Source organism: Triturus cristatus, chromosome 5_1, assembly GCF_964204655.1.
Source record: "Triturus cristatus chromosome 5_1, aTriCri1.1, whole genome shotgun sequence".
Classification (NCBI taxonomy): Eukaryota; Metazoa; Chordata; class Amphibia; order Caudata; family Salamandridae; genus Triturus; species Triturus cristatus.
In genome coordinates, this window is record NC_140587.1 from 578,348,940 (window position 1) to 578,376,749 (window position 27,810).

Here is a 27,810-nt window from a genome sequence, read left to right on the forward strand (position 1 = left end):
GGACGATGCCGTCCTTGTAGCTCGGACTGGTACGGGCCTGCAAAGATTATTAGATCATTTTGGTGGTTTCATGGAAGCCTTGGACCTAAAGATCAACACTACTAAATCCCATGTTATGGTTACAGGCTCACAGAGGAAAAACATGAAGATTAGGGCCTTTAGTTGTAACAACTCTCCAATCTCGAGGGTACCCTTTTTTTGTTATTTAGGAGTCACTTTTGATGAGAAAGGAACTGGGGGTGCCCAACTAAAGTTAAAGGAGAATGGTGTAAGCAGATCTACCACAGCTCTTATGCATTTTGCTAAAAGACTGGGTTCGAGACCCATGGAAGCCATGACTCGTATTTATAGAGCCAAATGTGTGGCAATTGCATCATATGGGGCAGACATATGGGGCTACGTTTCAGCCCCAGGCATTCAAATCGCAGAAAACAACTTTATACGAGCCTTGTTATCACTCCTGAAATCATCCCCCACATATTCAATACATAACGAAACAGGCTTGGGTTATGTCACTGACCTCTTAAAAATGTCCCCACTGTTATGTTGGATTAAAACTTGGACAAACGAGGAGATTACATTGAACCACTGCATTCTCAAAGATTGCATGACTTTGGACAAAGCAGATAGCATACCGTGGCTAGCGTATGTTAGAGCGGCATGCGCTAGGTTAGGACGCCCGGATATGTACTCTTTTCCACAGAACCTTAAAAAAGAAGATGTAAGGTGGGTCAAGCAGCACTTTCGAAATATGTTGGAAGCTGAGAGGGAAACGGTTGAGCTCTGTAAACCAATGGTAAGATCACTTTACCAACTTTCGTCGTCTTTGGCCATGGAACCTTATTTAAAATATGTTACTAAACCATATCATCGTTTTCTACTCATAAGGTTCAGGTTCAACCTGATACACCTTGTGCTTGGCTCGTATACAAAGTGGGGCATCCCAGAAGATTCCCCACCCTGCACTTGCGATTCTTTCTCTACACAGGATACTCTGCACCTAGTGATGCTTTGTGAACATTATTTGGTGGCCCGTAAAAAATTTCTTTTCCCTATCCTGAAAGACTTAAGTTTTGTTCAGGTACGGCCGGCTCTATTATATTTACAGATGTTGAACTCGGTACAGGTCACATATGGTGTAGCGTGTTTTTTGGTAGCAGCCGCTAGACAAAAGAAAATCAGTCTGGCCACAAAGATCAACCACCAAACCTGACACTTGCAAATATGGTACTCCTTATATCTCTGATACGCTTCTTTTATTTAGGACTTGCAATCACTTTTTAATCTGTTTTATTGAATTTTTAACCTTGTTTTATGTATTTTGTACTGCTTTTATGGTTTTTAGTAACCGAATAAAGTTCTTTGACTGACTGACTGACTGAATGGTTCCTGTGAAAGAACCGCTTCAAAATGCAGTCCCTAGCACAGTTGTTACTTGCACCAGAAGCAGAAGACTGGATGGTGCATGTCCACCTGCATGATGAGTTTTTTCACATACCAATTCTGCACTCGCACAGGAAGTATCTACAGTTTACTGTCTGATCAGCACATCACCAGTTTGCAGTCCTTCTGTTTGGCTCAAATTCAGTCCCTCATCAGAACCCCCAGCGTTTTGCCGCAAAATCCATGGATTCCCACCATGCCCGCAATTTTATATAAAACCAGATGCAAAAACAAAAGAAACTATATCCCCTGTGGTAGTTGTTTAACTGCCTTGCTTCATGAAAATGCTGCCACGCAAGACAAGAAAAGCAAACGGACACCACAGGGAGGCTCATTCTACTTTTTTTAGCCTGGATATTACCTCTGAACTACTCCATTCCATTTGGCCATCCACCTACCCCCAGGACATCTAGGCAGGCACAGATTAGGTATTGTCTTGTAAATGACAGGGATGACATGGCCAAACATGCCCTGTCATTTTCGCCCTGCCTCACTGCTTGCTGCTCCTCCCTGCGTTGTGAACATAATGGAGGAGAGTGAAAACTTTAAGCTGGTACTTTTTTTCAAGATCTTGGTAACTGGCCAGGATAAACTGCACATATACAATACAAACAACCACCAATTGTTTATGAGGCGAAAGGTAGACCATGGCGGAAAACGACCAAAGCTGCCTTTTGATCTGTGGAACAAGGTTCAAGTCTCAGCATCTCATCATCTAGTGATCCTGGGCAAATCGCTTAATTTCCCTGTCCCTAAAGAAAAACATAATAGTAATCTGGCTCTGTGTAATGTAATCTGGCGCTCATGTGCAGCTCTGCAATACCCTTGGGCCGAGTTCACGCTATATAAAACTGCAAAAAGTATTAGAAGAAAGCATTTCTGTCCAAAGTAAGCATGTCTGTGTGGGGTGTTTTGTATTATGAGGGCTTCAAAAGCATATAATTGCCAAATACTTAAACATTCATTTAGAGTGCCTCAAAAAACTACATATGTGTGGTGCGGTTTTGAATTGCTGTACATTAACGTATTCCAAGTACTGTAAATATCCTGTTAAATATTTACTGAAATGTGACCAAACTACATTATATCACAGAAACGAGTGGAGTTTGTCACGTGCTCCTACTCTATGCTTTAATCTGTAAATCTATTGTCCAGACATACGTCCTATTTAGTCGTCATTTATGGGCTATGCAGCCTAAGGTGGATAATACCCCATATCTAGTGGTGGTGGTTTTTCAGCTTTGACATTATTACCAAAATGCAATGGATCTGGCGTTTATGGGCTGCAATCTCTCAGGTACACCACTCATCCTCCTCTCGTACAAACACACCACTCACCCTACACTAAGAGGCGTGCTGCTTACCCTGAAATCACAAGGGTACATCATCCTGTTGTGAGAGAAACGCCGGTTTTGGGAATACACTTCGCTCAAGCAACTTTATTCAGCCCTGAAGAGTCGTGGGTTTCATTTCCCCGACGAAACACATGTTGGCTGGTTGCGTTTCTCTCACAGAATAAAGAATTTCCAGTTTTACTTAAGCACTCTGAACGTATCACTTGTGTATTATGTTGCATCTATGCATTTGAACTTGTATGTGTGCACAGGACTATGTTGTACTGTTTTGTTGTAGGGTCTTTCCTACACACTTTGAGGGGTTATATAGGGTCTCCCCTTCCTGTTTAGCACCATACCCATATGTTCACCAAAACTTACTACACGCATACTTGCAGGGCGCCACCACTTCCTACCTACTAAAACCCTCAACTCAGTTTTATTATACATCATCCTGTTGGACTGAAAAAGCCCATACTTCACCCTGAAATCACAAGCACTTCTCTCACCCTGCACTCGCACAGGCACCTCCTCTCCCTGAACCCACACCAGTATTGGCCTCACACTGCACACACAATGGTCACAGCTCTCCCTGCACATATACAGGAATGGCCTGCAACTCGGGCACTTTACTCACGTTGCACTCACTCAGGCACACTCCCAGCCCTGCCCTAATCCAGGCACACTGTTCACCCTGCTCTTAAACAGGCACACCTTGCGCTCAGGCACATTACTTATACTGTGCTCTTACGGATGCATCACTCCTATTCAATCAATCAATCAATATGAACTTTATTCGGATAAAAACAACATATCCATAAAAGTACAGTTAAAAAGATATAGTACAAGTAAAAAGGTACAAATGTTTCACAAATATCAGATGATAAAAATTAATCTGGATACATGGTATTGCGGATACGTACCGCCATTTTTAAAAAGGATCCAACTCGAAAGCATAATTCATCATTGTTAATAGCTAGCACAATCCCATAAGCTATCTTGTAGTCAGTAACACATCGTGATTTAAATTACGGGATCAGAAATTTTTTAGTAAGTGGTAGGTAAAAAGAACAGAAAAATAAAAAAATTAACATTGATTGTTTTAAGGTGTTACTACATGGACAGAGGGAAAGATCGAGATTTGCAGAATAACCAATAGGGAATGACGACAGATATTTCATAGTGTCTGTCCTTAGCTTGAAAAATAGGCCCCTTTCCCAGCAGCCAACAGGTTTTAAAAGATATTTGGGCATAACTGGGGTTACATGCTCAATTTGCATATATCTAGCAACTGAAGTTTTATTACATTCAGTTGCTAGTCTTATTTCTTTATAAGAAGCATAGAGTAGTTTATTGCATTCCCCCCCCCCTGAGCCCCTCTGGCAATGGCTCCTTTAATCTGATCCCCCAGCCTCTCCTTGACACACCGGTACATGCATTTTCGAGCTATAGGGGAGCAGCTGTGTGGGAGGGGAGACACAAGACACTTGACAGCCAGCTCATGCCTGTGCATGGCTACTAATTCCATTTGGCTTTGTCCTTAAATCTTGGAGGATGAGATTAGAGCATGGGTGACAGGCAGAATGCTGTAGTGATTAGGAAAACATATGCCATGTTTTTTTCTCCAGATTCCCTATTTATTAGGACATAACTTTTAACTGTCTCTAAAATAAGGTGCAGCAAAATCTCCATTTTTGTGTTGAACAATTTCCTAATCCATGCCACAGTATCCCAGGGGTCTCTTTCGTGTATTCATCTCAGATGCATAGGGAATCTCAGTGTATACTTGGACGACTGACTCACCGAAACAGAGTCCCCGGATATGGTAGTGCAATATCTGCATGTTGCAGTGTCTCTGTTGTTCAACTTGGGCTTTTCGATTAACCAGTCCAAATCTTACCTAGTGCCCTCTAAGTGCATGCTGGTCATAGGTGCAGTAATGGATACTACATCAAATTGGCCCTTTCCACCTCCTCAGGGTATTCAAGATATTCAGGCTGTGATTCCCATGTTTCACAACGGAGCAGAAGTTCCTGTCTTGCATCTGCTAAGTCGACTAGTGTCCTGCATTTTGCTGCTCACTCATGCACGCTGGCACATGAGGACCCTCCAGTGGTGCCTCTGCAGGCAGTAGTCCCAACATGGTGGAGATCTGAGCTGGTCTGTCCGAATCTCTGGAACACTGCAGCAGATTTGACGTGGTGGTATGTGGAAGGAAAGCAAGTGCACGGAAGGCCTTTCCAGCCACTACCAACAGTGACAACAGTCCTCATGGATGCTTCCACCCTCGGCCCCCGGGGGGCTGCCCTCCCTAGCGAGCCCCCGCTTACAAAAGACAAGGTGTTGTAGACACGAGCTCCCCGCCTGGGGCGGATGCGCCCGGAGAACACGGCAAACGCTTGACCTAGGCGCACTCTGTGCCATGCCGGATTTGCGCCGACGCTTGGCGGCTGGGGAGGCGCGGTGCTGGTGGGACGGGTGCGCACCGCGTAGCACACTCATAACCATGAGCTACGAAACTGCACACTAGACTCGCCGGGCCTACACACCGTCAGATATGCCGAAGTGAGCTATACCGCAGCATCTTTGTCGCGCTTCAGCCTGCACTATGAGCACGACGCTGACGCTAAGCTGCCCGGAGGCCTTTCCACTTGGGATACTAGGGATGTCCTGTGAGAATCCAGATCAAGGCCTAGGTAGCCACCGGCACAGCCGCGGAGTGGGCTGAACCACAGCGCCATCCTCTATTGTTGACAACACACATCAGGGACACCACAAAACTACACCCGAAAAAGGAAAGAACCCCATGTACCAGATGTTTTGACAATGTACGCGTCTCGTTCCTGTACACACGTTAACCTGCACAACGCCGCCGGACCCCCGGGTTGCCGGCTGAATGGCTGTGTTTCACCATCAGGAAACGTGCGCTTTGTTTCACTGAATCGCCGCCTGGACGGTGACCGTACTTTGTAAGATGAAGCAACTGCACATAATAAAGGTTTTTTCAAAAAAAAAAAAAAAAAAATGGATGCTTCCACCCTCGGGTGGAGCTCATCTGGAGGACCTGAAGGTTGGAGCCCTATGGTTTCCTGAAGAGAAGATGTTGTACATCAATCTGCTGGAACTGTGTGTAATTTGGTTGGTGCTCAAAGACTTTCTGCCATCTGGACAGACTGACTGCAAAGAGATTTTGACAGACAATATGACATTGATGTGGTGCATCACCAAGCAAGGAGCTGTAGGGTTGCAGCTTTTCTGTCGATGTACAACTGTTCTGGTCTTTTGCACAAGCATTGGATCTGGCTGGGTTCCACTTATCTGTCTGGGGTTCTTAATGTCCGAGTGGACAGTTTCAGTCGATGTCACCTTGATAAAGTGTAGCGACTTCACATAGAGGTGCATCCGCACATCTTCAGACTTCACGAAACACCTGAGATGGACCTTTTCGCCACAAGTGACACTGCTCAGTGCCCAACACAACGTTGTCCTCCAGTATCTTTTGCTGAGATTAGCTGTGGTTAGCTTTCCGCTTCACTATGTGTGTCCCCCTCATACCCTTGATTCTTCAGATCTTCAAGAAGATTAGCCTTGACTGGGCCCAAGTCATCTAAATAGCCCCAGGCTGGCCAAGAAGGGTATGGTATGCAAACTTAATGCTCTACCTGTGCCTCTTGCTTTGTCTCCTTCACAGGGTAGACCTCCTCTCGCAGTCACAGGGGCATGTACTGCATCCCAACCTCCAAAGCCTCTGCATTTATGTTTGGAGATTGAATGGGGTGACCTGATTGCTTTTTCTCTACCTCCTGAAGTGGTGTATGGCATCCTAAGTGCCCACAGACACTCCACCAAAAAGGGCTATTTGGGGAGTTCTTGGAACTGAAGAAGACGCAGGCTTGACAAGTTTTCTCCTCGTGCTCGGGCGCGAGACAGAGGTTGCAGACCTTGTGTTGGTCGCTGTGTGGGAATTTAGCTCCACACTGGGGGCATTTTTTAAATGGAGTCCTTTCCATTAGCCGTAGGCCCGAATGGCATCGATGGGCCCAGCGGCCCTCATCGACGACTGGAATCGAATTTGTGAGTTAGCGCGTCGAAAGGCACGCAAATGAAAACAAGACCGTCGAGTTTGCGATGGTTTGCGCGTCTTAAGGTTTGGAAAACACTGCACCGAACCGGACCGCTGAAGTTGCATCCGCACGGTACCGAACCGGACCGCTGAAGTTGCATCCGAATCCGATGGCGGAAAAAAACGATCTGAGGATGGAGTCGATGTCCATGTGCACTATCGTCCAAGGGAGGAGTCGTGACTACAAAGACTTCTTCCAAGACAACAAGGTGCAAGCATCCGAGCCCAACACCAGATGGCGATCTATGCACAGTGTGAGATTCTGCAGCTCTACATGCCAAGAACAGATGCATACTGGTAAGTAGCATTTTCCTTATTAAATGGCCTACAGACAATTCTGTAGACAGTCTTAAAGCCCACTTAAAGAACATCCTTTGCTTCCACTCTCCTTAGCCCAATATGGATGTGCAGTGGGCACAGTCAAAGGCTACTTATCACCATTACTCCGACTCCCAGATCAACCGTCCCTCTTCACGTCACCAATAGTTAAGAGATTTCTGAAGTGCCTCTCCAAAAGGTTTCCGCCTACCCCTTTCATAAGGCCACTATGGGATCTTATTCTGTTTAATGTACTGTCTGTTCGAACCATTGCACAGTTACTAGTTGTGACTGCTTATTTTTAATACTATTTTTCTTGTAGCTTTAACATCAGCAAGGCGTGCCAGTGAGTTATAGGTGCTGAGCGGCAAGCTTCACTTCACTACTTTCTTCCCCCACAAGCTGGTTCTTAGAATCAGGGCTGCTTTTCATCCTAAGATGGCCTCACACTTTCATTTAGGGTCAGTCTGATCACCTTACCCATGTTCTTTCCTCCTCTTCATCCTACTAAAGAGGACGAGCGTCTTCATAGACTGTATCCCAGGACATCAGTCCGTTTTAAACTGATCGTACTTAAGACTTTAGGATTGACAACCAGCTCTTTTCGTAGGCTACACTGTCAGTAGAGATGAGGAGAGCGGTATTTGTGCTGTGGTTACTTCTGAAGCCCGTTGGGAGAGGTCCAGGATGTGGTTTGTTTCGATGAACTCTGAGAGTTAGGCATTGATGGCTTTTTCTTTGACTTTGGATGGGAATGGGAGCAGAGAAATTGATCTGTAGTTCTCGAGGTCCTTTGGGTTGGCAGAGGTCTTTTTCAGCAGGGGGCTAATCTCTGCATGTTTCCAGTCTTCAGGGAGGGTGGCGGATCCGATGGAACAGTTGATGGTGCAGCAGATTTCCGGTGCGATGGAGGTGCAGGCTTTGTTGAAGATGTGGTGAGGGCAGGGATCCGATGGGGCTCCGGAGTGGAGGCTCTTCATAATCCCGACCGTGTCATCTGAGGTGAGGGTGGTCCAGTTGAGCAAGGTCCTCTGGAGTCATTGAGTGAGGTAATTGATTTTGGGCTGCAAAGCTGTCATAGATCTCTTTGATCTTGCGGTGGAAGAAGGTGGCGAGGTTGTCGCAGAGGTCTTAAGAGGGCAAATGTGTGCTGTCTCTGTGCTGGGTTTGGTGAATTCTTTAACAACTGCGAAAAGTTATTTGTTGGTGTTGATGCGTTCCTGTATGGTTGATTTCTTTGTTCTGATGAGGTGGTGGCGTGTGGTGACAGCGGTTTTGAAGGCTGCCTAGTCTGCCATGATCTTGCTGAAAAATGAGTTCTACATCTTCGTTTGGACTTGTCTTGGGACTTTACTACAGCCCAACAATAATTCCCATTTGAAGAAACTTGACTTCTAATGTTGCCACATGCCTTACTGCCACATATTTTGTAACCTGACACTTTTCCGGCATTGGCACCTCCTTCTCTGACTGCCCCTAGCCATAGAAAAGACTTGACATCGAGCAAAGACCTGATTTCCTGACAAATAGTTAATCATAAAGAACAAATGCTCTCCCAATAAAATGACATTTGTTTCAAATACAGAAGGCTAAATAATTCATATCTAATGGGTCACACTTGGATATCTCTTCTAGCTCTGAGCCTTCACTTTGGTTCGTAGTGCATAGTTGCAGAGTACTGCACAGCCGTATTTCCCACTCGCATTATTCTCTTGCGATGCATGTGCTGGTACTCATCCCCAAACCAATGATTCACACCAAATATGCCAGAATTTTAAAAGTTTTGTGTCAGATGGGAGAGAGAGAAAATGAGTGAGAGAGAATGAGTGAATGTGTAAGTGCGTACTTACTTTGTGGAATTTGGAAAACATAGGTGCCTTGGAAGAAAGGATTATTAGATCGCACCTAAGCACAGCTTGTAGCTGTTTGTAAAAAAACCTCTTATCGACCATACCCAAAAGTTACAGTGGCTTAGTGCCAGCCCATTCTTTACCGTTGGCTTTCTTGTCTTTTTCTTGAATTTGTCCATCTCTTGGAGCGTAGTCTCTTTATCATCCTCTTGATTGGATGACTTTCATGCTTCCACTTCTCATATTCAGGGAAATACTTTTTTTTTTTTTTTTTTTAAACCTTTATTGAGACATAGTAAATGCACAGGTCAGATCGCCGTGGGTACCCATTGCGATGGGATGCCCCTGCAGACCATCAGGGCGGATCCGGCATCTCGTACACAGCCATTCAGCCGACATCCCGGAGGACCGGCGGCACTTCAAGAATAACATCACACACTATAGACCAGACTAAATGCCTTCTGAGGATAGGAGGTGTGTTAGTCCTCAGTCCATACTACTGCCCGACGTGTCAGTATGACAGGCCTAGTGCCGTCCGCCCTCTCCCAAAAACCTGGTCCATTTCCTAAGATTTTGTACCCATATCTCAACGCCCAACCACCCACCCCACCCACCACACGCTCGCTATCTCCTCCTTCGTTCCTTGGGAAATACTTTTTTCTCTTTTGCTTACCAATTGATGAGAGTGCATGTATTCTTGATCCCTCCTTCAGGTCATGGATATTGATTCACCTTAATGCACACCCGTGATCTTAATTACATCACAGGAAGTGACATCATGTGGGCTTTGACCGTCCGTCTTCCCAGGAAGTGTTGTCTCATGACCTTAACCCTATTGACATCACAATATTTGACATTGCGGAAGTTCCATAATAAATGCCTGATTAATATAATAACACGAAATAGACACGTCTATTTTTTAGATAGCTCCTTTATGGAGGTTCTGACGTGATGTGCAAGAGGATGGTTTTTTTTTGTAAACATTTTATTGAGTTTTACAGTAGCAAAATGAAAGATTACAACATAGCTTTGCAGTGCATGAGTTCAGCAAAAACAAGGTAGAATAACATCTCCATGGTTAAGTGTTGAAGTGCTCACGGAACGAGACCCACATAACAATAGATACTTAATCTGTACAATAGGGAAAAAAACAGATGTTCAAGGGGATACTTACTCATTTCTCTTATGAAAATTAATTTGTTCATCTGAAGATTATACAGTGCCACAAAACACACAACAGTTCTGGGATCCAATTATATTCATACCACAAACTAGCGTCAATTAATAGTTTTCCCTACTGTATGCTGCAGTGAGAAATGGTTTTCATAAATCACAGAGAGAAAAGAGCTTTAAATAAAACAATGGTAGTTATGTTCATACATTTTAATTGATGTAGACCATATATTGAATAAGAACTATAATATTGAACTTGACTATTCCTTACTGCTCATACATTTTGATTTAAGATCATTTGCAGGCCTCTATCACTCGTATGAAGCACAGAGGTGAAGGCTTTATTCAGGCACTTGTTTTTTTTAATCTGTTTACAATAATGAATCGTGTCAATTTGTTTAAAAATGTTTTTATTGGGGGCGTGGCCAAGATGGCGGCGTGAGCGTACGTGTCGCTCCGGAGCTCCCGCCGACGGCCTTCAATAGCACCGGCTTTTAGCCGTTTTAGCTGATGGCCCTAGCACCGGGGCCTGTGCAGTAGCGACACTTGTGGGTCACCGGCCCGAGGCAATTAAAGCACCTCGGAGGGCATACCCCCAATTGCGTGAGGAAACCGTTGCGATCGCGACTCGCCAGCAGACCCGCGAGGAGAGGCCCAGAGACTACTAACGGGGCCGAGGGAGCTCCGGGGGACGAAGCCGCAGACCCATACAACATCGGGGTGACAGTGCCCGGCGTTGGGGGGGCCACGATCCTCCAAGAAAGCAGTCGAGGACGGCAGAGACAAGGGGGAGCCTGGCGGTGGTCCGATAGCGAAGATGGGAAGTGACGAGTGCTCCAGTCCGCCATTTTGGGAGCGGGCCCGCTGAACCTCGCCGCGCGCTGAAACAGTCGAGGGCACAGCAGCGATCCTGGGCCCTCCCGTTGGAACGCGGCGGGGGACTTGAGCGCCGTTGTCGCCCCTGACCAAGGTGAGGTGCGGAGAGACGGGCCAGGCAGCTGCCGACTGCGGGCCTGAAGAAGCGGATGTGCTACGGGGTGAAGTGGGCTCGTTGCACGAGCCGGACCTGAGGAGCACTACCCATCGGAGGTCCCTACCTGATCGGGGCAGAGACAGTGGGGCTAGCCGAAGGCACAGCGGGCAGACCCGCGACTACCACTCATTGAGCACGTGAAGCGAGCCACAACCGGCGGGACACATAACGGCCTGATCTTGGCCTTGCTGCCAGGCGATCCCCCGGGTGGGGAAAGAGCGCGGCCTGCCTTGGCGGGGCCCACCGCGAGGCCCAGTATGAAGGCTCTGCCGGCGCAACGTGGAGGGATCGACCCGCTTCCCACAGAACACCGCAACAGGGGGACGCTGTCCGATCGCACACTGATCGAGGACTTCGGGTGCCCAATTGAACACTCCTGGGATGGGCCCCAGGTGACGGGGGGTCGGCCCTGAGGGACCCCACGCGGAACCAGGAGACAGCGGACCACCTCAGGCGAATGCTATCCACCCCCCCCCCCCCCATTTCCTTCACCGAGCTCATCCACGCAGCGGGGGGAGCGGCGGAGAAAGACGCATGCACTTGGGCGGCTCCCTGCCCCACGGTGGGTGGTAGGGGCGAGCCCATACCGCCGGCACGGCCGCCTTTTTGGGGAGAGTGAAGAATTGCTGCGGCCTGCGCCAGGCATCCCGGGCGGGCGAAGGAAGGTCTGACTCAGCGGACCCCATATAGGTGCAGGGCAGCTTAACTGGACGCTGGCCGCACAGAGGCGGGAGTCGGAGGCCCAGCCTGGAGCACATAGAGAGCAGCATACCCCTGTCACGGACCCGACAGCCAGAGGGACGGACCCAAGACCGGCAGGGAGCCCGGGGAGGCTGGGGGGGGGGCGCCTAATGCCGGGACTTACAGCTGTTGAGACCTGGCAGAAGAGGAACCGGCCGCTTGGAGCTCCGCGCGTTCTGGCACAGGACCACAGACACCTTCAGGCAAGTGCAGCCTAACGTGCGCAGTTTTGTGGCGGGTAGGAGCAGCGAGGGACACTGACTCTGAGAACGGTGAGCCATCAGTGGCCTTGGGTGAGAGTCTAGCCTCCTTGAGGGGACACACAGAGAGAGACGCCGGGACCCCCGCTGGTGACTGCATAGCCATAGCATCACCCTGTCACACCTACCATTGGGCCCTGCCGCCCGCAACGCTAAATACAGTGAGCGGGTCAGCCTGGCGGGACCCGGCCTTCCCTGGGGTTGTGGCCCCGGTACCTAGTGGGAATGCAGCCAGCTCGTAGCTCCCCTGGGACTCAGTTGTGCGCGACATGTCCACCTCCGGACACGCACACTGAAGGACCTGTTTGCGAAGGCCCAAGCAGGACAGCAACCTACCAGAATGGCATCAAGCACTACCCGGTCCGCACCCGAGCAAGATGATGGGACGGAACCGATCACCAAAAGGAAAACATCCATACGCTCAAGAGGGAATTCGCAGAGGAAATAAAGGAGGTTCGCAGAGACGTGGACGTGGACGGCATAGGTGAAGGAGTCGCCGAGCTGGAGGACAAAAGCGACGGAAGGGACACGGAACTAGCAGCACTGCAACAAGAGGTCCTCCGGATTCATGACCAGCAGGTTGACCTTCAGATACACCTCGAAGACCTGGAAAACCGTTCCCGGTGCCATAATATCAGGATTCTGGGAGTGAAACTAGAAGACGACTCGATTCAGATATACGAGGGAGCTATTCAATCACATCCTAGGGAGACCCCTAGAAACGGAACTACACCTAGACAGAGCACATAGAGTGGGTCCCCCGCGGGCCCCATCGGCTCCGCCACCGGGCATTTTGGTCTGCGTGCAAGATTATCGCACCAAAGAGGATATCCTCCAAAAAGCCCGCCAGCTACAGCCCCTGACGTTTCGCGATCAGACACCGGTTTTATACCAGGACTTGTCCGAGCTCACCCTGCAAAAACGTAGAACCTTTAGACCATCACTGCTTACTTACAACAGCGCAATATTTCCTACAGCTGGGGCCATCCGTTTCAACTGCTGTTTCGCATGGACAATAAACTGTACCAGCTACGATCCCTGACGGAGGCCTGCCGCCTGCTGGGCGTGGATCCCCCTACAGAGGAGAATGATACGGAGGGCCCCAAAACAGAACTGGACGACTCCAAGCCTCAGTGGCGTCAACAGGGCCGAAGGCGTTGCACTAGGAAACTTCCTGCCGCAGAAATCACAAAGGACCAGCAAGCCGCGCTTGAAACTGCATCGACAGAGCTGGCTACATCTCAGCCTGGGTGAACTTTACGATGTCAAATGGCCGACTGAATGCTTGTTTTTTGCACTGGGCCGTTGGCGGGGGGGGGGGGCTTTTCGAATCTTGGCCGATTACCCCAATTTGCCACACTTCCAATCACCTACAGATGTTGGACAATATGTTATTGTTCTCTTTTTTCCAATGTTTTCCTTCTAGGGGGGATGTTTTGTTTGGGGGGGTTCCAGTGTTCCTCTTCCACCTTACTTTCAGCGCTAGCATAGGCCCACGCCACATGGGCACTCTAGGGCGAGAGCATATCCTCCGCCTCGATAGTATCAGATTCAGCGCCCCACCATTGCTTTTTATACTGTTACCATGTGAATGCCTGCTACCCAGCTTAAAATACTCACCTGAAACGTGAGAGGTCTTAATAATCCGGTGAAGCGCAGAGCAGTTCTTTTGTGTCTGGAACATACCCAAGCAGATATCTGCCTGTTGCAGGAAACGCACCTTTTGTCTAAAGATTGTCACCGCCTCTGGACCTGGAAGTTCCCAACTCAGTTCTTTTCCTCAGGTCCAACTAAAACAGCTGGGGTCGCTATTCTGGTGGCCCAGCGGTTTAAAGGGGCGGTCTTAGACAAGGAGGCCGAGATAAAAGGTAGACTATTGACTTACAGATTTGCCATAGGCGGTTTAACATTCACTATTGGTTCAGTGTACGCCCCAAATGATGGCCAGGAACGGTTCTTACACTCCGCTCTTATAGAAGCCTCAGCCACGTCCGATCGCCACATTCTTCTAGGGGGAGATCTAAACCTGGTTATTGACAACACCTTAGATAGATCATGTCAACGCACACATCAGACAGGCGCCCTTTCCACAGACGGTCTGACCCGTTTACATGACTTAGGGTTCAGCGACCTATGGCGTAGCTTCCACCCCCAAAGCCGCTAATACTCTTATTATTCCAATGCGCATAAATCGTACGCCCGGTTGGATTATCTGCTGGCATCTGTGCCCGTACACGCGCTTGTGACAGAGGTAGAAATAGGAGTCGCCTCCCTCTCAGATCATGCTCCAGTGACCACTGTTCTCTCCCTCCCACCTGCCCATCAACCTCCTAGGACATGGCGCCTCAGGGAAACACTGCTGCATCGCAAGGAAGTGGTTAAGCAGGTACAGTGCATCATCACGGACTACCTCTCTCACAACACTAATACTGACACCACTCTTGCGAAGCAGTGGGCGGCACTGAAGGCAGTCATTAGGGGGGAGTTAATAGCCATCTCAGCTGCTGACAATGTAGAGCGCAGGCGCAAGCGGGAAGAGCTCACCCAACAAACCAGAAAGCTGGAGCAGATGCATCAGAGAACGGGATTTTTACGCCAACCTCTACGCTAGCTCTCCACTAGAGAGCTCAATTGGGGCAGCCTTCCTCGACTCCATCACTCTACCAGCTCTAACTAAAGATCAAGCCGACTACCTCGATAGAGACGTTTGACCAGAAGAAGTTATTGCCGCCATTGCGTGCCTCAAACTAGCGAAAGCACCCGGGCCAGATGGCTTCTCTGCTGTTTGTTATAAAACGTTCTGTGCCCAGGTCGCCCCTCTCCTCACTCGACTCTTTAATTCCTTCTCGGAGCCCGGTGCGATCCCGGGAGATCTCCTGGAGGCCTCCATAGTGGTGATCCCCAAACCAGGAAAGGACAAGGCTCAGTGTAGGGCATACCGCCCTATTTCCCTTCTTAATATAGATCTTAAATTATACACGGGGATTCTAGCCTCCCGCCTCGCGCCTCATATGCCTGGTCTCGTTGACCCGGATCAGGCGGTCTTCATCCCTGAATGCCAAACTTCAGACAACACGAAACAAGCCCCGCACCTTATCGAAAAAGCCACACGCACACAGGGAGAATACATGATGCTAGCTATCGACGCCGAAAAAGCGTTCGATAGGGTCCACTGGCCCTATTTGGAGCAAGTTCTGGAACGAGTGGGGATGGGCGTGAAATTCCACACATATGTTTTGAATTGCTATAAGTTCCAATGGCTACAGTTCTAGTAAACAGACACACATCTTCCCAGTTCACCATTGAGAGAGGCACAAGGCAGGGGTGCCCTTTGTCGCCCCTCCTTTTCGCTCTTTACATGGAACCACTAACCCAAAAGATGCGGCTCAACCCATCGATCACCGGGATCAAATTTTGCGGTTATACCCATACGATCAGTCTTTACGGTGATGATCTGATTTCACTATCTAACCCGCGGGGCGCGCTGCCAGCATGCCTAGAGGACTTGGATCTCTTTGCACGAACTGCCGGGTTCAAAATGAATATGGACAAGGCGGTTGCCCTGGGTTTGTCCCTGGCGCGGTCCACCTGGGAATATCTGCAAAGCCTGTTCCCCATCCAGTGGGTGACAAACGCGATCCCGTATTTGGGGATCCAGTTGGCCGCCTCCTCTTTCGAAAACAGCTATTACTAACTACACACTACTGCGACAGAAAATCCGGCGGGAACTGGGTCAATGGAAACATTACCCTCTATCGTGGCTAGGCAAAGTAGCCGCAGTCAAGATGACCATTCTACCACAGATCCTTTATCTGTTTCTTACTATTCCCCTCAGGCCACCTTCGGGCTGGATACAGCAGACGCAATCAGAACTTGCCCAGTTCATTTGGAATGGTCGGTTGCCGCGCCTGAAGCAGAGGTTGGCGACACTCCCCCTGGAGGGAGCGGGGACTCGGACTCCCTGATTTACAGCTCTACTTCCAGGCAGCACAACTGCGCCTCCTTAGAGGAACCTTGCATGCACTATAATGAGCAAGAAAAAACAAAACAATACAAAAACACCCTTCCCTTTCCCCTTCCCACCCACCACCCGTGTTCCAAGTCCACTACCTAAGCTATCTAGTCTATGCCTGGTCTCAGTCTCTATTCAGTTTGTTGCGTATCAGAGAGGCGTAGTAAGCGGAGATATCCGGGGCAGGTAATTTCCAGAAATTCAGAGGCCAATATGGCCTCTGAATTTGAGTGGAGTCGTTGGGAGTCAGAGAAACACTGGTTATTCCAGGATCAGGCGGTAGCTGCCAGACCCCTACAGGAAATCCCCTTTCTTCGCAAACAACACAGACCCCCTAACTTATATGCTTCGCATTTCACGCGAGTCCCAATGGAGATATGGGATCAAACCAACATTAAGCACAAACTTACCACTCTTCCCGTCTCCACTCACTCTATTGATGGACAACCCAGATTTCACCCCGGGTATGGACACGGTAGCTTTTGCGATGTGACAACCCTCTGGGTGTCAATTCCTATACTACATGTATACCGCAGAGGGGGTTATCCCTTTCTACCAATTTAAACAAGAATATGGGATGCCTGAGGCGGAGAGACTTGGGTACATGCAAGCACGACATTGGGCGCTCAATGATCAGGTCCGCGCCACGGCTGATAGCCACCTTCTTCCCTATGAGCGATGGCTTATTACACGCACGAAAGACAAAAAGCTAATATCCGATTTATACAAGTTGCTACAGGCCAGCTATGCTCACACTTATAGCTCCGGGCGGGCACACTGGGAGAGGGAACTGGGCAGGCCACTCAGTCATAGAGTGGAAGGGCATATACTATAGAGCACGTCACTCAGCCTATCACATGGGACTCACTGAAACCCTCACAAAGATAGCGACCTACTGGTATTATACCCCTGAGCGTCTCCACGCCATGGACCACACTAGAGAAGCGACATGTTGGCGGGGCTGTGAACAAGAAGGCACTTTGGTACACTTATTATGGGAGTGCGCCCACATCCAATCCTATTGGAAACAAGTACTGGATGAAGTAGATAAACACTTTGATACTGAAATGCCACGATTTCCTACATATGTTCTTTTAGGCCTCCCAAATCCCCTGACCTACCCATTGCGCTCCCGCAGAGGCCGCCAGATGCGAATGCGCTGGGCACAGCAATGCAAAATATACTCGCACACTGGCGTACCTCCCACATCCCAACCTTCACAGGCTGGTTACACCGACTGTGGCATGTACTTGGAATGAAGAAGCTAACATTGACAATAGCAGGGGAGGGATCCAAATATGTCGAACTGTTGTAGTTCTTTTCTTTTCATATTGGCCTCTGAATTTCTGGAAATTACCTGCCCCGGATATCTCCGCTTACTACGCCTCTCTGATACGCAACAAACTGAATAGAGACTGAGACCAGGCATAGACTAGATAGCTTAGGTAGTGGACTTGGAACACGGGTGGTGGGTGGGAAGGGGAAAGGGAAGGGTGTTTTTGTATTGTTTTGTTTTTTCTTGCTCATTATAGTGCATGCAAGGTTCCTCTAAATTTGCACAGACCCATTATTGCGCTGACGGATCTGGCTTGTCCCTTCAGGGTCATGAATTTATCAATGTTAAAAGACACGATGGCTAAACCTGCTAGAGTGTTTTTGTATGTGCTAAAAACTTCAATAAAGAGATTTAACCATAAAAATGTTCTTATTTTAGTCCATTTTTTTTTTATTTAATCAGAAGAGTGCACATTACACTGCTGTTTTTTGGGGGGGGTTTCTTTCATTTTTACAATACCTAACATGGATTGTCCCAGTGGACGCTGCAGAAAGTAAACGGTGCTCATAAAGACACTGTATACCTTCTGTTCTTAGAGACGCACCAGGTGATTTTTGAAAGTGGTGGGCCTGAATACTTGCCTAAATTGTTGTAAGTACGTCTGACAACGTCTAGGCAGGGTTCCTGAAGAGGGTGCTTCTCACCTTACCCCCCCCCCCCCTCCCCCGAGAACATTTTGAAAAAATGGGACCAGATATTGCATTTTAAAGTACAGTTTCCACATAATTTTGTTAAAAAGTCACAGGCTCTGTAAAAGCTCTGATTAAATATTCAAGTCTTTGATGTAATGCCGTGCCAATTTAACCTGACGCCCTTCAAGAGTTGATCCCGTTGTTTCTAAAGTTTGATAGGGGTGCCACCATATTTTAAAAAATACCTCCGTTATTCCAGATGTAGCACATTTTCATGCTTTGGGTGCCCCTTTAGTCCAACGAATTGCTTACCATATGCCACTGACCGAGTTTGCCAGTGGAGCCGTTCATAAATGATGGTTGGCCCTTATGTCAAAAAGTATCTCTAGGATGTCAGGTTCAGCATTTTTGCATGATTGCCCCCTCCTATATACTTTGGTTGTCCTTCTTTATGCAAAACATTCCCTTCCATGTGCAAGTGCCATCATTTTGCCATGGTTACCCCATGTCAAAGTCTTCAAGTTTGCCAGTGCCAGCAGTTTGTCTCCTCGGTGTCCCCCTGTGCCAAGTGTGTCCTCGTTTGGTAGCAATTTGTCACGGGTGTCTGTGGTGCGAAGAACTGCCTCCAGTATGCCAGTGCCAGAATTCTGCAATGGCTGCCTCTTTAAGGCAAGAACTACCCTCAGTATGCCAGGGTCAAGGGTAGGCTCACAAGCATAACACCAAATTCTCACTCATGCTTACTTATATTCACTTATTCATATTCACACTCTTACTTATTCATTCTCACTTGCAGTTTTGCTCCGTCACTGCCTCTAATGCTCACTCATTCTTGCTGACACTCACTCACAATCATTCCCATTCATTCTCACTCGCTGCCGGGCTACTCTATTTCCTTAAAAAAAGGTAAATACATTTAAAAAAATGCTTTCACACAAGTAAAAAAAACAGAAATTTAATTTAGCGCTCCGAATGGCATTCAACATCTTGGAACGGTAAATAAAAAATGAGTTAAATGGCCCCCACGTTATGCCAATGCTTCACAGCAACGGAAATAAGCAATAGCCAATAAATAATAAAAAAGTTTTGATCTATTGGCTTTGCCAATGCTTGTTTGTAACATTCCTCCTTTCACAGACCGCCTGTGAAGTCATAAAGTTGGGGGCATTAATGATGAAAATACATGGGGCTAGAATAGGCTTACTATTTCCAGTATAATGTGAGCACAAAAGTACGACCCCCATCAATGTAGAATCATATATTCCCTTAACAGAGGTGGTGATTGAAGCTCCGTTTGAAAGTGGGAAACTGGTGCAGGAGGCGACTATACTCTTTGAATGGAAAAGCGGCACCCAGTGGCAAAATGCCATCAAACAGCTTACAGATTTAATTTTCTATATATCCTGTGTCAGAAAGAGTGCTCCAGAGCCCAATCAGGAGCATTTTGTGCTTAGGTTTTGTTGGGAATCGAACTAATAGTGAATAACTATTGTTGTGTATGCAGACTACATTGTCAATGCTCCTCTTATACATTGTATACATTTTGTGTCTCCCCAAAGAATGCAGATTACACCACAGGACAGGTCTTCGATTTATCTGAAAAGCTTGAGCAGTCTGAAGCACAGCTCGGTCGTGGAAGTTTTATGTTGGGGTTAGAGACGCATGACCGAAAATCTGAAGACAAATTAGCCAAAGCCACAAGAGACAGGTAAGAGATGTATGTCTATTTTGGTGTTTTGCATGGCTCTCATCGCGAGCCATGAGCTTGACAAACTGGATTCTAAATCCTGTAATTCACTGCTATGATGTAGCAACAGTTAATAACAAAACGTGTTACCCACTGTTGCTAAGTCTTAAAGGCCTTCCAGACCATGCTGACAGAGCTCTCCGAGAGTCTGTCAGTGCCACTGCCGCTTGTCCGCTTTGAATGAAAGCAGAAAGAACAGGTGCAGAAGGGAGAAGGAAGGTGGTGGGGGTTGGTTAAGGATGGCAGGTAAGGTATTTTGTTCACATTAGGGAGTGGAGGCCATATTGTGTATGGCTCCCCTATTACACCTTTGCCTCAGCCTAGCAGTTATAAGCAGCGGCAGATTTTTCAGGGCCATACAAAACATAAAATTATTGATGGATAACTGAGTTTCCAGGGTGCCTTTCACCTTGGGGTTTTGAGTGACAGCCTAATTTCTTTGCTTTCGTCTATTTGATGTCACTGAGAAACCCCATGGTGAAAATCATCCAGTGACTCACATTTTCCCATCCATAATTCTTTATGTACAGTTCTCACTGAGAGCCACCACCGTGAATGCCAGATTTTAAAACTGGTAATTGACTGCTATGACAAAGTAACCGTTAAAAGCTGCTACCCGCTGGTGCTACGTCGTAAAGGAACTCTGGGCTCCTCTGACAGGCCTCTATGGGAAGCAGGGAACACTGCTTTTGGAGAGGGAGGGAGGAGTCATGTAGATTGGCTGGCAGAGGCTAGATGTTTTGTTTTCTTTTTGGTTTGGAATTGGGAGGAAAGGCCATGTAATGTTTGGCTCTCTTATTGCTCCCTTTTTGCTCCTCTCCCCCTTGCTGTCAGTTGAAGTCAGGCCAGATAATTTGGGGACATATATAGATGGGTAAAAAGTAAATATCTGGGATGTTTTCACTATGATGTTCTGGGTAACATCATAGTCAACTGGAGCTTTGCTCTCATAAATATTGCATAGAACACCTTGGTAAAAATCATCCCCGATTTTCACTGTTGACCATCTATATTACTATATATTTTGATGTAAGGCCCAATTCATGTGCGTCCCAGTATTTTTCTGTTTCGATTTTCAAAATGTGTAACCTGATAGAGCTAACTAGCAGTAAATGATTAGATAGACAAGGCGAGAGTAGACTTTTTTTTTTTTTTTAAACAAATTTAATTGCGTCAAACAAGAAAGATCTTGCAGTGCTCTGTAACCCAGAGAGGTACTGCTACATATATAACATAATCAATATGCTGGCATTTATACAGTGTAATGCATGGATAATCTTTAAAGAGAACAAAAAGCAAGAACTAATAAATTTACAACTAACCACCCCCCCCCCTCTCCTCTGTGCACTGTCGATACACCACCTCCCATCGATAATCGAAGTTATCTCTGTGGCGGGAACAGGCAGGTCTGCACAAATAAAGCCTGTATCGTATGGGGAGAGTAGACATTTTGGTATCAATTTTCCGTTTCTCCATCCTTTACATTATTAAATTTGGAATCTAAGCAGGTTCAATAATGTCTCAAATTAGTAACTCACTAGCTGAGGAAGAGCTGAAGAGCATGTTGCTCTCTACCTGGCTTGCTTCATTTGTATTTCTTAGCCCCTAACTTGTTGCAAAGGACTTTAACTGACAGTAGGATTATTTTAGGCTTGTAAATAGTCGGCAGGTCTCCACCTTGTGCACTGGCTATTTGTCTTTATTTCTAACGGGAAGTCGCTTGTGGTCTGCAAGATATAGCAATGTTTCCATCTGAAACTCTTCCAGTAATTTCTTCCTTTTGTGAGTCTTTCTCTTTTTTCTAAATCCTATTCATATCCAGTGTGCACAGGTAGGCATGTACCAAGAGTTAGATTCCGTTACTACCTTCAGTGTAGACTTTGCATCTTTTCCTAATCTCCGTCGTTCCTGTTAGAATTTCACCAGAAGAAGTGCTGTCCTTGGTGGTTGTCCTAATCCGGGAATGACACATTGACGTTCTAATCTATTCCTGTGTAGTGTGACAAGCGGTTTTGTGCCTACGATCTGACAAATTAGACGTACAGATTGCTAAAGAGATGAAATTGACTGCACCCCTTCAGAATGCAAAATAATATTTTAAGTACTTAAAGCGTGTAGTTGCTAATATTGCTAAATGTTAACAGGTTTCATTGAGGAGGGTCCAACTTGCCTTTGCCTGTCCTAGTAGTTTTTGGACACTGTTGCTTTGGGGAAACATATACACCTTCCTCTTGTGTTTGATGCCACTCCGAAGCTCCTATGTTTAGGTCTGGATCGTTCTTTACTGGTCTCTTGAAGCTGCTTTCCTTTTCTAAACTGTTTGGAAACCCACAAATGAGCTGTCCGCTCAAGTACGTTTTTTGGTGGCCGAACCTTTTTTAATAGGTTCCATCCCCAACGAGGGTCACGCAGCACTGCCATCGTTGTCTCACACAGTACCTTCAGTTTTCTTCCTGCCTCTCTCATCCATGGGAAAATGTTTCCCAGCAAATGAGGTCCTCTACGTACTCTTGCAAGTCTGTTGTCTCGGGTACACTCAAGCTGATATCCTACAGTTAAGACTTAGGTTTGGACTTTTGTCTGGCTTTTGTTTGAGCTTTTGTAGAAGGTTTTCAGTATGTTTTCTCCGCCAGGTGGTGTTAGACATCTATGGCTCAGAACTTTGCACTTCACCTAATTAATATCCTTTTCTTCTTCGCTTGCTTTCACTTCTCGATCTAGAACATTGCCTCTGGCTGTATATTCCAATCATTCTTTTTATTTTTTATTAATTCATGCGCTTTTGTTTCCCCCTATCCAACCCCGCTACAGATTTCTTTTGTACACCATCTCAGGATGACTTTACTTGGTTTTCAACAACTGTGGTTGGCAAAAGGTCCGGTTATCTTTACTTATTTTCTTTTTTTTTTATGCACGCCCGTTATCACCTTCAGAGTTCACTGCTACCAATTCTGCCCGCATGCCATTTAGTCGAAGTACAGAATTCATTTATATAGCTCCCCCCTCTGCTCACTCTTCTGTGGTGTTTGCCTTTCAGTGAGAACGGTATGGAAGCTTGTGGTAGTGTCCCTGATCTGTGCGCTTTGCTCCTCATGGGCAATCTTTCTCAGTGCCATCTTGGTGAGAATTCTGCCTCTCCACCCATGGGCCCGTTCCAGTTCACCAGACCTGCCCTTGCCCAGCTGCCCTTTCAGCCCAGTGCACACACTCTTGGGTGACCCAAACCATCATTGCTTCTTTGTCACTTCTTCAAACTCACTTGGCTGGCTTGAATGGTGCTGTCGTAGTCTACTGCTTATGCACGTACACCCTCAGTCTCGACAAGGGGTGCATAAAAGGACCCCCAGCTAGTTCAACACTTATTTCACTTCTTGTTAGCTGTCCCAGGGAAGAGTGAAGAGAAAAAGTATGAGGGTAGTGAAAGACGATAAAACTATTTTTTGCTGTCTTTGGTGATTACAACACTTGGACAGACCTTGTCGCACACTTACTCTCAGACTTACTTGCATCTTTGTTCACTTGGTGTTGATCAGATTAACCTTCATGGCCCAAATGTGAAGTCACTGTAGAGGCTTTTCAATTCTTCCCCTTGTTCCCTGCTGTGTGAGTTTGTTACAACTTTAACTGATGACTTCCTTATCGTGCATTATTTGCTTGGCTTCTTACTGAGGAAGCAGTGGTAACCTGTTCACAAAGACTGATATAGTGCCACTTGAGAGATAATGGAGTCCAAACCTGCAGCAGGAGCCGCTTGCCTCGGGAGTCACCATGGTACCTCCATATGTATTCCTGAGGGATTTCTTCCATGGCAATGGCGTGGAATTTTGGAGACTGTGTGTCACTGTTGGTCTTCACTTCACCTGGCATATTATAGTAGTCTCTAGAAGTCATCCCTGCCCAATTAAACGAGACATCCTCTGTGCATCATGTCACCTTAAGAGTTATAGAGCATTGGGCCACCATTCTCCAGGAAAGAACTGTCCCACTGGAAGGCACAGGGTTCATGTGCTGAGATTACATTGTTCTCTGGTTAGAGATACAAGCCTTAACTCTACATGAAACCAGTACTCCTGTCGATTATTGGCCACATATCGATCAAGAGTGTCTTCCGTAGGCTGCAGTACAGCGTTCTATGCTGCAGTAGCTAGACGGCCAACAAAACTGAATTTTCCCTGTCAGCACCACAGAGCGAGGTCCTTCCCTGTCAGCTCTGTGGACAGACCTGTCATTTATTATGTTAAAATAATGTAACATGTCTTAAACCTACATCCAATAAGCAGTGGAGTTCTCTAAAGAGCGCATTTCTTATTGCAGCAGAAGCATCTCATACAAGCGGTGTTGCACATAGAACAGGTGGTGTGTTTCGGTGTATATAGGGGTATGTGTGATATAAAACAATAACTGTACTGTCCAAGTTTACAGAATATTACCAGCCATGCTCCTCGTGACATCCTGGTTTCTGTAGTGTGGTTTTAACCTGACTTTGGCCCCTCACAATCCAAACTTGCACAGTACTGTTCAGTGTGCAGCATTTTCGTGATGCTCCTGCTACAATAAAAACGATTTTATATGTAGAGTGCTTCACTGCTGATATGGAGGTTGGGTCACACTACATCAACATGCTTTCCAAGGTGTAGATGAAGTACTAGTAAATCAGTTGAAGAGTGGTTTTGATGTTGACGGGTTTCAAAAATAACCAAAGACAAAGATTTGGTTTAGTGGCTTAGTTAGTATCCATTTACTGTTCGCTTTGTCACTTGACCACAAATGTGTGATTCTGGCCAAGTCAGTATTTCTATGTGTCTATAATTGTATATATGTATAATATAAAAGTGCTATTGTGCGGTATGTAAAAATCTGTGTGATGAATAAATGATCTGTCCCCTATTTCATGTTATCACCCATCCTCCCCTGAGAGCCTGTTTTTTATAATGTGAGCTTTAAGATAAACCCAAACTCCTCTACACCACGCTCTTGCACCACACCATGCCTCCCCCATGAACTAGGCACCATGCCAGGTGATTCCTCTAGAACTAAACATAACACTCCTCTTGTGACCCCTGGAACTGTGACCAATGCAGGCTCCAGGCATGGATACAATTTTCCAGCTAAGATACCCGAAAGAAAGTCCCAGAAGTGGTGTTTAGAACTAGACACAATATTGTAGATGAGTCGTCCAGGACTGGACATCAGTCTATGTGACCCCCTACAAGTGATATATAGAACTGTAAGGTCACCCGTTTCCTTTTTATATATCTGCCTCTACACCCCAGGTTTCCTCTTGCTCTCAATGCAGCTTTATCATTCTGTTTATCTACTTAAAGACCATTAAGTACAAGAACTTGAAGATGCACAGGAAAAGCGCCCACTGACCCTGTGGGACTTTTTCTGTGTCGTACTGAAGCTTGACAAACCCATTTCATTACTCTAAAGCTTAAACAAGTTACATTGCAAATGCTTGTTGGCAGGCGGCCTGCTTTCAGGCACATGAATATGTGAGATGTCACTGAAGTACACCCAGCCATTCAAGTTCTGCTGCAGGAGGTTAAAGTGAGGGTTTGATTTCAGCAGAAAACGCTTCTACAAGATGTTTAATCGACCAGGAGTACCGAATAGTGGAATCATGGCTGATGTGAAAATGAGGTGTCCTTTTGTCGTAGTGCTAGCTGCACAGTCCTCCTTTCCCTCCGCAGTGCACTTCCACAGGCGGAACATTTAGAACCATATTTGAGTGTATATGTTGCACTAGAAGGGCTTTGCTAGCCATAGGTGCTCCTGGATATCTAATGTATGTCCTTAATAGAACAACACATTTATTAATTCATTTTGTCCTATTCCTTGTGAAAAATGGTCAAGATGAGACACTTCAAGACCACAGTGGTATAGATTTGCTTGTAAGACTGGCCTGAAAGCTATTATTGGTTTTTTTTTCTGCAGCTTTGTTTCCCTGGCTGACGTCACTATTGCTGTGGATTCAGAGAATATGCACTAGAATTAGTACTGTCATGTTCCACACTACTCCCCTCTGGTTAAGGATCGACCTAAATTAGTAATGCGATAGCTAGCGGTTTCCGGACTCTGCACATGTTTTAAAAGGTCTAAATGTAATGGTAAAGACTCACCAGAAGTTGGTAGTTTTGCCACTAGTTAGTAACACATGTTAGTATCTGCATTATGACTACCTCTATTAAATGTTGATGAATCCACCTCTTTAGTTTGCCATGTAGCTAGTTGTTTTTTGGTGAGTATTAATGGATCTCGCTTGACATTTATTGTGCTAGTTAGACTTTAGTACCTTAAGATGTCTCATCCCGTTATACACTGCAATATATAATAATCTACAAACATAAAAATAGAAATTCTTGTATTGTGTAGGGACACAGTTTAAAATTAACTTAATTTCTCTGCTGTCTGTAAATAACACCATTGTTTGAAATACTCCAGTGTGACTAAATATTTTCTTTTCTTTTCAGCTGTAAGACAACAATTGAAGCTATTCATGGACTGATGTCACAGGTTATCAAGGATAAACTTTTTAACCAAATAAACACCTCTGCCTAAAGCTTTACCTGAAGCTTTGTACATGGAAGTCTCGTCCTCCATAATGTGGTGCCCTATTTAATTACTTTCAAGCTCTTCAAACTGGTTGAACTGTAAACTAGAGTAAAGCATTTACAACTGTACATGACCCCGATGTCCTCTTTGTTTTATACCTTCCTGTTTCTTAGTTTTAAGCCTGAAACTGTTCCGCAAAGTTGTCAATTGCAGGTCTCCATTTTAAAGATCCATTACATTCTGCAATAAAACACGATTTAGCCTAAACATGTCTTGTTTGCATCATTATTAAAAATATATAGTTCTTGTGATGTTTTCACTTAGTATGCATAAAGTTCAATTTCATTTTGCCTTAAATAAATGTTAGATGTTGTGCTTTTCTCCAGTTACCTATTTACATGCGGATTGCAGACTGCGAGAGAATTCTCATTCATCATACCCGATATACAAACCACTTCCTTACCGTTTCTCAGCTCCATTTGAGAATTGTAACTGTGAACATACCATTCGCTTCTAATACATTTACCTCTGTTAAAGTTTAGCCATAAAAGGTATGTAGTAGGGTGGAGTTACATGGATATCCAAGATGGCTGCTCATGCTTGCATTTCTAAAGTTGACTCCTTTTCCCGAGCCATTTTGTCGATGAGAGAATAGCTCATACTGAGAGGGGATGAGTACAGAGATAGCAAGAGGCGAAGGAATGCAACTGGAGCTTTCTCTGGTAGTGGCATGCAAACATTACCAGGGACAGTGGTCAGTTCTAGGCTTCAGAGAAGAGCCGGGATGATTGCTTTGACAATTCGTCTGCTGAACCCTAGTGGCTGAAAGCACTCCAGCGCAAGCTTTAGAGGAGCGCAGATGGACTTCGAGGGTTGAATGCAATGCTTTTCCTGGTTCCCCCATGATTTCAATTGTCTGTCTTTGGGCTTTGATGCGTGAATTGATAATAACTTGTAATGAGGTCATCCAGCACCGCCCAACTGAAATAAGAAGAAAGCATTGTAGGAAACCTTGACCTTATTCCTGCTGAGAGCTGTGACTGTGCCACTGACTACCAGTGGTGCAAAACTCAGTGGATGGGAAGAACTATTTACTGCATCTGGTAACTACTGTTTTAGTCTGTTGCGGAGTGTGTACCGGGTGCAGTAAATACCTGGGGTGCGGAGTATTCCATTTGAAAACTTGGAATAATATGCTGAGTCTGTATATTCTGCTCTGATTTCCAGATGTATCACATATTTCCTGAACACTT

The 27,810-nt window shown here is 46.2% G+C and overlaps 1 protein-coding gene across 1 annotated transcript in view; it reads left to right on the plus strand.

Annotated features, from left to right (window-relative positions):
• The window catches only part of COPS5 (COP9 signalosome subunit 5), a 302,319-nt gene extending 275,495 nt beyond the window's left edge, over nt 1-26,824 (plus strand). Inside the window, exons 7-8 of the mRNA XM_085605500.1 lie at nt 19,815-19,963; nt 26,476-26,824. Of these exons, the coding sequence (XP_085461626.1) occupies nt 19,815-19,963; nt 26,476-26,563 (237 nt within the window). The 3' untranslated portion in view covers nt 26,564-26,824. The remainder of the gene's footprint in view (nt 1-19,814; nt 19,964-26,475) is intronic.
• Nucleotides 26,825-27,810: the final 986 nt, after the last annotated feature.